This window comes from Phanerochaete carnosa, assembly GCF_000300595.1.
Source record: "Phanerochaete carnosa HHB-10118-sp unplaced genomic scaffold PHACAscaffold_8, whole genome shotgun sequence".
NCBI lineage: Eukaryota > Fungi > Basidiomycota > Agaricomycetes > Polyporales > Phanerochaetaceae > Phanerochaete > Phanerochaete carnosa.
The window spans coordinates 879,625-889,173 of record NW_006767635.1 but is presented as its reverse complement, the minus strand read 5'-3'; the positions used below and the strand labels follow the sequence as shown (position 1 = coordinate 889,173).

General features: G+C 53.1%; 2 protein-coding genes across 2 annotated transcripts; both read left to right on the top strand.

Annotated features, from left to right (window-relative positions):
- Positions 1–1,439: 1,439 nt before the first annotated feature.
- On the top strand, positions 1,440–2,591 carry PHACADRAFT_198525 (uncharacterized protein; the record flags this gene model as incomplete). Its single annotated transcript, XM_007398748.1, has 5 exons — positions 1,440–1,656; positions 1,713–1,805; positions 1,861–2,213; positions 2,269–2,420; positions 2,474–2,591. The coding sequence occupies 5 exons, from the start codon at positions 1,440–1,442 to the stop codon at positions 2,589–2,591; spliced, it is 933 nt and encodes a 310-aa protein (XP_007398810.1).
- A 1,248-nt stretch (positions 2,592–3,839) lies between these two features.
- On the top strand, positions 3,840–8,404 carry PHACADRAFT_260891 (uncharacterized protein). Its single transcript, XM_007398747.1, has 7 exons — positions 3,840–3,983; positions 4,049–4,174; positions 7,152–7,381; positions 7,440–7,532; positions 7,584–7,936; positions 7,991–8,142; positions 8,196–8,404. The coding sequence occupies exons 3-7, from the start codon at positions 7,165–7,167 to the stop codon at positions 8,311–8,313; spliced, it is 933 nt and encodes a 310-aa protein (XP_007398809.1). The 5' UTR covers positions 3,840–3,983; positions 4,049–4,174; positions 7,152–7,164; the 3' UTR covers positions 8,314–8,404.
- Positions 8,405–9,549: the final 1,145 nt, after the last annotated feature.

Genomic DNA, 9,549 nt, shown 5'->3' with positions numbered 1-9,549 from the left:
CAGCAGCAGCAGTAGCACCGCCAGTCAGCATCGAGAGAATCCCAAGTCTACGTCCAACAGAGGAAACGACGCGCACCGAGGAAAGGCACGCCGGCCGGGCCAGGCGGCAGCTTCTGGCCCTTGACACTTTGGCGAACATAGCTGAAGGCCTTGAGGAGTGCGAAGACGGTGGCCACGAGTGTGGACAGCGCCGTGAAGGTGCCAATGTCGTGGACAGTCGAGACCATGTTTGCGATGTTCTAGGCGTGGTCTCCACTACCTTTTGGGGAGTTGTGTGTTGGTGTGGAAGATGGAGGAACGGGGCGATAACCTTCTCGACCATTCTACCCTCCCTTTTAAACGGCAACTGTCGCGCGTACCACACAGTGGCGGCGAGACCGGAGAGCGCGCGTTGAGCGAAGCGATGCGCCCCGCTCCTTGGCCAGGGCTCTCTCGTCACGCAGCGCGAGGTAAACGGCCTGGACGAAAAAAGCCGTCTTGTCATTGGACTCGCGTGCTTGCCGGAGGGTAACTACCAGCGCATTCACGAGAGTCAGCGCTTTCTCGTGGCATGGACCTCGGTTGGCTCGCTTAGCGACTCTTCATTGGTTGCTGAAGCCAAGCGGACAGCCTGCGCGTAGTCGACTAAATGTTAGCAGGATGTATCAATCATGTCTGTTAATCGTTGCTGTACCTGCGTGGATCGTCATTACAAGTCTTCTCAACTTGTGCTCCCGTAAGTTCAAGTTCAAACTTAGCGGGGGCCGCGAGGACCTAGGACCGACCCCGGGCAACGCCGAGAGACAAAGACGCCCATCAAAGCTTGCTCGTGGCCGCTACGGCCGCTCTATGTTCCCGACATTTGCCTAGCCGCGTACCAGGGCCTTTTGGTGGCACTGCACCGTGGGCAATACAAACACTATGCTCTGTTGCTTCGGCTACAGCTCTCCGGGGATGGCTTTATCGTTGCGCCACTCGTGCACAACAGCCAATGTTTGACCTGATAGACCCAAGGGGTGCTCGGAAATCGTAACGTTCATCACGACGTCCGTCGGAGACTAGAAAAGGGCAAGTAGATGTCGAGCGTTCGCGTCCTGCTTTCTTTCAGAACTTGTTCACAGCTGATAACGATTGTCTGCTAGGTTCTGAGATGTCTTTTCACACCACCGAGCAGCCTGCGTAGAGGGCGAGCCTCCTGACCATCTCGGCTGCCCTCGGTGATCATGAACGACCGAACAATTCGCGGCGCAATAGGTTTCCTCATCCTGAACACGTTGGTTGTCCCTACTGTGAAGCTGTCTTCCTTGCTTGGGTATCTCAGATGAGCTTTTGTCTGCACGCTATACGTCCGGTCTCATGCGGGTGCAGCTGATGACGCATGACATGGTATAAACGGCCTTCCCCTCCATGTCGTTAATCCCTGTTGTTGCCCTCCTATCCCCTGTCTCCGTCCAACCGACATGTCTGCTGCTAATCTCACGCATACCCTGCCCACCACCAGAGAGCTTTGCTTCGACCAGTCGCTACCGGATGCTCCTCTGACTGGGTACGCCAAGTCTGGTTCTGCAGCAGTGAACACCCCGTTCGGCGGAAAGCTTCTGTGGGTCGGGAACGCGACTTGCATTATCGAGTTCAATGGCATCCGTTTCATGACGGACCCAAACTTTTTGCATCAAGGTGGGTGCTCCCTGTACGAAAGTTAGACCTCGTTGACGGGTTATGTTGACGTGTAGGCGATCACGTTCACCTTGCGCCAGGAGTGACCGCCGAACGCATCAAAGACCCTGCCTTTGACTACAAGAACTGCCCGGCCGTTGATTTCATTCGTACGTACGTGCCTGTTCTCTCTCTCTGTACATCGCGCTAACATCCGGCGCGCAGTCCTCAGTCATCTGCACGAAGATCACTTCGACAACCTCGTCGCAGAGCACATCCGCAGGTCGCTCCCGATCATCTCCACCTCGCATGCGTGCGCAACCCTTCAAGAGCGCGGCCATACTGTGCTGTACCCGCTCGACACCTGGCAGAGCGTGCGCATCACCAAGGGCACCGATGAGCTTACGATCACGAGCATGCCCGGAAAGCATACGCTTGGTACGATTGAAGCCGTGGACTCAGTACTCCACATGATCCCGCCCGTGATGGGCAGTTTAGTCGTATTCAAGAAGTCGGGAGGGGAGCAAGATTATAATCTGTACATCTCGGGCGATACACTCTACTACGACGAGCTTCAGGTAAATCCGGGCGTCTGCATGTGTATATGCGCTCACTTAACACATCTGTGTGCAGGAAATTCATCAGAAGTATCCGCACATCAATTTAGCGTTGGTTCACCTTGGCGGCACGACCGTTCCTGTCATACAAGTCATGGTTACGATGGACGCCTCCCACGGAATCAAGTTGATCTGTGCATTGCAGCCTGACCAAGTCATTCCGATTCAGTGCGTATGCGGGGCTATGTACCTTTTGCATATCTAACTTTGCACGTCGACAGCTTCGACGACTACGATGCCTTTAAGTCCCCGCTGTCGGACTTTGTCAAAGAGGTAGAGAAGGCCGGTTGGACTGACCGAGTGATCTACCTCAACCGTGGTGAAGAATTTGCTTTCTAAATCATTGCGATGATCGACGGAAGATGACATGAGAGAAAGACGCGCTGTACTATAACTTTGTCCACGAATCATAAGCTCATATCATAACACAGCATCCCAACATATTGATCGGTGAAACATGTTGACATGTCAACGTACGGAGAAGCAAACTCGGTCCAAGATGCGATTCAATTAGGTCTTAAGTGACTGCGGGCATGAAGCTTTAAAGCGCGCAGGCCGTCCGCAGTGCTTACATAAGCGCCAGTCGTCAAACGGTAGAATCTATCCGTACATTCCAAGAGTACTTTGAGAGAGGTATGATGATGTACACGCATAAGACTTTATGATATCTCTTTCACACTTCTTTAGTTGGTTAGGGGTGGGCCTGATTCGATGCGCAAGCTCTAATTCGTCCACCGTACATGCCCTTTACATCCACTAGACTGTTGAGCTTGAACAGCGTGCAGTAGATTGGGCGTAAAATGAATAACTGAGTTGGAAAAGAAGTGAGGCTACTTATAGCGGTACTTAGAACCCCTCGGGCAAATTACAGCACACGGAGCTCAAAAACTCCGCAAGCGCTAGTACGAACGAAGTAAGATGCGTCCGCTGAAGTGGTGATCCCGCCGTCACCTGAGGCATTTGACCCGCCCGGCTTTGTGCTGCTCGCTGCGGGGCTTGTCCCAATGGTTTCGAGCGATTAATATTATATTGGCGAACCTCGGATGTATCATAATTCTTGGTAATTACAAGACTGTAGCGATGGACACTAAATGAAGAGGATGCGACACGCGTGATTGAGAAACGCAAGACGGGGAGGTCGGGCGGGTCAGACTCGGATGCCTCAGGTGACGGCGGGATTACCACTTCAGCGGACGCGTCTCACTTCGTTCGCACTAGCGCTTGTGGAGCTTTCGAACTCCGTATGCTGTAACTCGCGGGTACTGGCTTCGCCTTACCAGCCGATTCCCGAGCACAAGCTGGCGTTACATAGCACAGTGCTACATGTTGTGCAAGAGGAGCCAGTAGCAACGGATATATGCAGTAGTAAACGATGGGGTGTGGGCAGCGCTAGCGAAACAGGAGAGAAACAGCAAACGCCGGGATTCAGCGTCTAATAAGTTCTCCAGGCTGCCTGCGGCAAAAGCCGGTGAGCAGCGCCTAATCGCACTCTCCACTCCAGTTCACCGATTCTAGGGGGAATCGGAATTTGCCCGGGGGGTGTCTATCGTTCTAAGTACCGCTAGGGCTTCTCGGCGGCACTGCACCGCAGACATCACAAACGTCATAAATCATTGCACCACCGCAGTCCCTGGGTATAGCTCACCATTTCGCGATGCGCATACAGCAGCCGGTGGGCTCAAGAGGAGCTCGGAAACCGTGATTTGCACTTCGGCGTTCGCACATGAAAGGGTCAGTAGAGTTCAAAAATCTGCATCTTCCCTTCTCGCAGAGCTTGTGATACGTTGTATTGCCAGGTCTGAGCTATCTACACAAGCTACTGAATAATGACCAGCATGGGGCAGCGAGCCTTCTGACCTCTCCTGGCCGTCCCCTCCACTTCTCTGCCGTCTCGCCGTCCCCTCTCCCCCATCTCTCTATCGCTGTCCGAGAAACATGTCTGCTACCAGTTTTACGCTCATCCTTCCCCCTACCAGAGAGCCTTGCTTCGACGACTCACTACCGGATGACCCATTGGCTGGGTATGCCAAGTCCGATTCTGTACCAGTGAACACCCCATTCGGGGGAAAGCTCCTATGGGTCGGGAATGCGACGTGTGTCATTGAGGTCAATGGCATCCGTTTCATGACGGATCCGAACTTCTTGCACCAAGGCAAGTGATCTTTTGTGCAAAGCTTTGGCTTAACTGACAGACTGTGGGGGATGTGCAGGAGATCACGTTCATCTTGCGCCAGGGGTGACCGCTCACCGTGTCAAAGACCCTGCCTTCGATTACAAGAACTGTCCAGCCGTGGACTTCATCCGTACGTACTTGCCCGTATTCTCAGTGGACCGCACTAACTCCTTGTGCGCAGTCCTCAGTCACCTGCACGCAGACCACTTCGACGATCTTGTCGCAGAGCACATTCGCAGGTCGCTCCCGATCGTCTCTACCCCGCATGCGTGCACGGACCTGAACAGGCATGGTCACACTGTACTGTACCCGCTCGACACCTGGCAGAGCGTGCACATCATAAAGGGCGCCGATGAGCTTACGATCACGAGCATGCCCGGTAAACACGCAGTCGGCATCTTTGGAGCCATAAATTCAGTACTCCATATACTTCCGCCCGTGATGGGCAGTCTCGTTGCGTTCAAGAAGGCGGACGAGGAGAAAGATTATAACCTATACATTTCGGGGGACACACTCTACTATGATGAGCTCCAGGTAAGTCCGGGTGTCTCAGCGTGTACATGCGTCCACTTAATGTATCTTATACAGGAAATTCATGAGAGGTATCCGCACATCAATCTAGCGTTGGTTCACCTTGGCGGCGCGACTCTTCCTGTCATACGGGTTCTGGCTACGATGGACGCTTCCCAAGGCATCAAGTTGATTTGTGCGCTGCAGCCTGACCAAGCCATTCCGATTCAGTGCGTACACAGGGCCATGTACCCTCCATCTCGCTAACTTCGCCCGCCGACAGCATTGACGACTATTCTATCTTCAAGTCTCCATTGTCAGATTTTGTGAAAGAAGTAGAGAAGGCCGGTTGGACGAATTGGATGATCTACCTCAACCGTGGCGGAGAATTTGCTTTCTAAATTGTTGCGATGATCGACGGAAGATGTCATGAAAGGAAGATGCGCTGTACTATACCTTGTCCACTCGGAATCCTAAGCCTATATCGTAACACGGCATCCCAATATATCGACCGGTGAAACATTTCTGCATGTCAGTGTACGGAGAAGTAAACTCGGTCCCAAGTGCGTAGTCCTTAAGTTAGGACAGTAGTACTTGCATCTCTGCAATATTGTCAAGCGTTGGTGTGCATGGGAATCTATCCGTACATATCATGCCTCCCAAAGGTTTGATAGAGTACGGGATATATGCATAAAAGACTTCATAATGTCTCTTTCACACTTCTTGAGCTGTCTAAGGCGAGGCTATCGGTGGGCTTGATTCGCTGCGCAAACCCTAACATCGTAGAGACAGGAGCGCCCTCACTGTCTCCTCGTTCTCGAGTCTCAGCGAATGTGCAGGAAACAACCGTGGCGGAAACACACCGGTAATGACGATAATCCTGCCTGTGAGGTCAGGTATCTGGTCGACTGAGGAGAACTGATCATGAGACGCGGGCGGTCAGACGGTGCGCATCGTCCGGTAGACGTTTCTTGCAGTATTGCACATTTGTCGTGGGAGAGTGACCTAGAACAAGGGACAAGGGGAAAGAAGAGTGTTTCGTTGGACCTAAATGCCATGGTGGACTAAGGCAGAATTTTCAGTGTCTTGTATGTATCACATAGAGCGATAACCAGCGGGCAACGCAGCGCGTAGTTGCAGCTTACGCTCTGCATTTAGTCCAGCGAGGTTTGGGAGTAATATTGTGGCCGGTCCTGCCTGTTGACGCAACACGACATTGGGAAATAATTCTGTCCGCCGGGTTGGGAACTCTGTCTGCTACACTTCAAGCTTCTACTGGTTTGATTACACACGTCAGCGGAGGGTATCGACCCTCGGCATCCTGGCTAAAGGTACATTGTGCGACCTCCCTACAGTGGCTCTCAGGGTTGATTCCATCCATAATATGTTCGCATTTTTGTCAAGCTCGACTAACGACTTCCAACGAAGCTTCGCGGACATCCTGCGCATAGTTTACTGATGTTAGCGGGATCCATGTATCTCTTCGGGCAAAATTTGCTAAACTTGCGCGAGTCGTCACTGCAAGTCTTCACAATGAGTCTCAAGACTCAGACTCGCAGTCGACCTAGATGTTGCTCGAACTTGGCGGGACCGCAGAGTCGGACCGCGAGAACCGACTTCGGGCAATTCCGGAAAAGGACGCGGACTCTGAGCCGCTCTATATTCCCGACATTAACCTAGCGGCCATGTACCAGGGCTTTCCGGCGGCATTGCACCACAGACATCATAAACGTTATACTTTATTGCACGACTGTCGTACTCTGGGGATAGCTCGTCATTCAGCGATGCGTATGAGGCAGCCAGTGGGCTCAAGGAGAGCTCGGATGATCTGCACCACAGCGTTTGTACACGAAAGGGTCAGTAGAGTTCAAATATCTACATCTTCTCTTCTCACAGGGCTGATACATTGCATTGCTTGCCAGATTCTGAGCTATCTATACAAGCTACCGAACGATGGTCTGCATGGGGCGGCGAGCCTTCTGACCTCTTCTGGCCGTCCTCGCTGAGCCACCGAACCACCTGTGGCGCAATGAGTTTCCTCATCCTTCATATCGATGGATGCTCCTGCTGGGAAGTCGTCTTTTTGTTCGAATGCTTAGGATGAACACTATGCGTCCGGTCCTATGCAGCCGTAACTCATAGCGTAGTACAAATGGCACTCCCCTCCACCTCATCATCGTCTCGTCGTCGTTCCCTCTCTCCTACCCTCTCCGTCGCTGTCTGGAAAATATGTCTGCTGCCAGTTTTACGCTCACCCTCCTCCCTACCAGAGAGCCTTGCTTCGACGAGTCACTACCGGATGATCCTCTGACTGGGTATGCCAAGTCCGATTCTGTACCAGTGAACACCCCATTCGGGGGAAAGCTCCTATGGGTCGGGAATGCGACGTGTGTCATTGAGGTCAATGGCATCCGTTTCATGACGGATCCGAACTTCTTGCACCAAGGCAAGTGATCTTTTGTGCAAAGCTTTGGCTTAACTGACAGACTGTGGGGGATGTGCAGGGGATCACGTTCATCTTGCGCCAGGGGTGACCGCTCACCGTGTCAAAGACCCTGCCTTCGATTACAAGAACTGTCCAGCCGTGGACTTCATCCGTACGTACTTGCCCGTATTCTCAGTGGACCGCACTAACTCCTTGTGCGCAGTCCTCAGTCACCTGCACGCAGACCACTTCGACGATCTTGTCGCAGAGCACATTCGCAGGTCGCTCCCGATCGTCTCTACCCCGCATGCGTGCACGGACCTGAACAAGCGTGGTCACAGTGTGCTGTACCCGCTCGACACCTGGCAGAGTGTGCGTGTTATCAAGGGCGCCGATGAGCTTACGATCACGAGCATGCCCGGTAAACATACGGTCGGCATTCTTGGAGCCGTGAATTCGGTAGTCCATATGATCCCGCCCGTGATGGGCAGTCTCGTTGCGTTCAAGAAGGCGGACGAGGAGAAAGATTATAACCTATACATTTCGGGGGACACACTCTACTATGATGAGCTCCAGGTAAGTCCGGGTGTCTCAGCGTGTACATGCGTCCACTTAATGTATCTTATACAGGAAATTCATGAGAGGTATCCGCACATCAATCTAGCGTTGGTTCACCTTGGCGGCACAACCCTTCCAGTCATACAAGTCATGGTCACAATGGATGCTTCCCAAGGCATCAAGTTGATCTGCGCGCTGCAGCCTGATCAAGTCATTCCGATTCAGTGCGTACACTGGGCTATGTGCACTCTACCTCGCTAATTTCGTCCACCGACAGCATCGACGATTACGATGCCTTCAAATCTCCATTGTCAGATTTCGTGAAAGAGGTGGAGAAGGCCGGTTGGACGAATCGGGTGATCTACCTCAACCGTGGCGAAGAATTTGCTTTCTAAATCGTTGCGACGATCGACGGAAGATGACATGAAAGGAAGACGCTGTACTATAACTTTGTCCGCGAATCACAAGCTCATATCGTAACCCAACATCCTGATACACTGACTGGTGAAACATGTCGGCATACCAACGCGTAGAGAAGTAAACTCGGTGCCTAAAGCGACTCAGAGGCCATGACGTGTTGAAAGCCTGCAATTGTGGCCGCTCTACATCAGCTGCACAGCTTGCGATCCAACGCCGACACAGGTTCGGTTTCTAATAGGAGGTAATTTTCTTCCCCGCGTGAACGTCGACTCTGACTCGTTATTCGTCTACAGGTAGACTCTCAGGTGCGGGGTCCGATTGCGTTGGCAGTTCGCCCTTGCTGTGCCTTTCCCATATTGGCAGTGGTATCCGGACCTGGCGCAAGAACCAAGGGCATGCGGAAGCCTCGCATTGTTAACCTTTCGAAGCTGGCATCAACCTTGTATTCTATGCGAGACTGCTTCTTCCTGGTCCGCGGAGTGTTGCCTCCTCTCGCCTTTATTCTTACAAGCGTTGACAAGTTGACTGCCCAGTCTCCGATTTGCAGCGCATAGTTGCCTCTTTTTCGCCCCCGCTACCTCCCAAAACCCTGAACTCGGGTCTTTAACACTGTGTTGGAATCTGACGGTTGGACGCTGCCCATGCGCTGGTGCCAACCCGAGGCGAGATGCCGACTATCATGGATACGCTGGTGGCTACTCTCTGTCTCCGGCAAGCACGCGAGTCCAATGACAAGACGGCTTTTTTCGTCCAGGCCGTTTACCTCGCGCTGCGTGACGAGAGAGCCCTGGCCAAGGAGCGGGGCGCATCGCTTCGCTCAACGCGCGCTCTCCGGTCTCGCCGCCACTGTGTGGTACGCGCGACAGTTGCCGTTTAAAAGGGAGGGTAGAATGGTCGAGAAGGTTATCGCCCCGTTCCTCCATCTTCCACACCAACACACAACTCCCCAAAAGGTAGTGGAGACCACGCCTAGAACATCGCAAACATGGTCTCGACTGTCCACGACATTGGCACCTTCACGGCGCTGTCCACACTCGTGGCCACCGTCTTCGCACTCCTCAAGGCCTTCAGCTATGTTCGCCAAAGTGTCAAGGGCCAGAAGCTGCCGCCTGGCCCGGCCGGCGTGCCTTTCCTCGGTGCGCGTCGTTTCCTCTGTTGGACGTAGACTTGGGATTCTCTCGATGCTGACTGGCGGTGCTACTGCTGCTGCT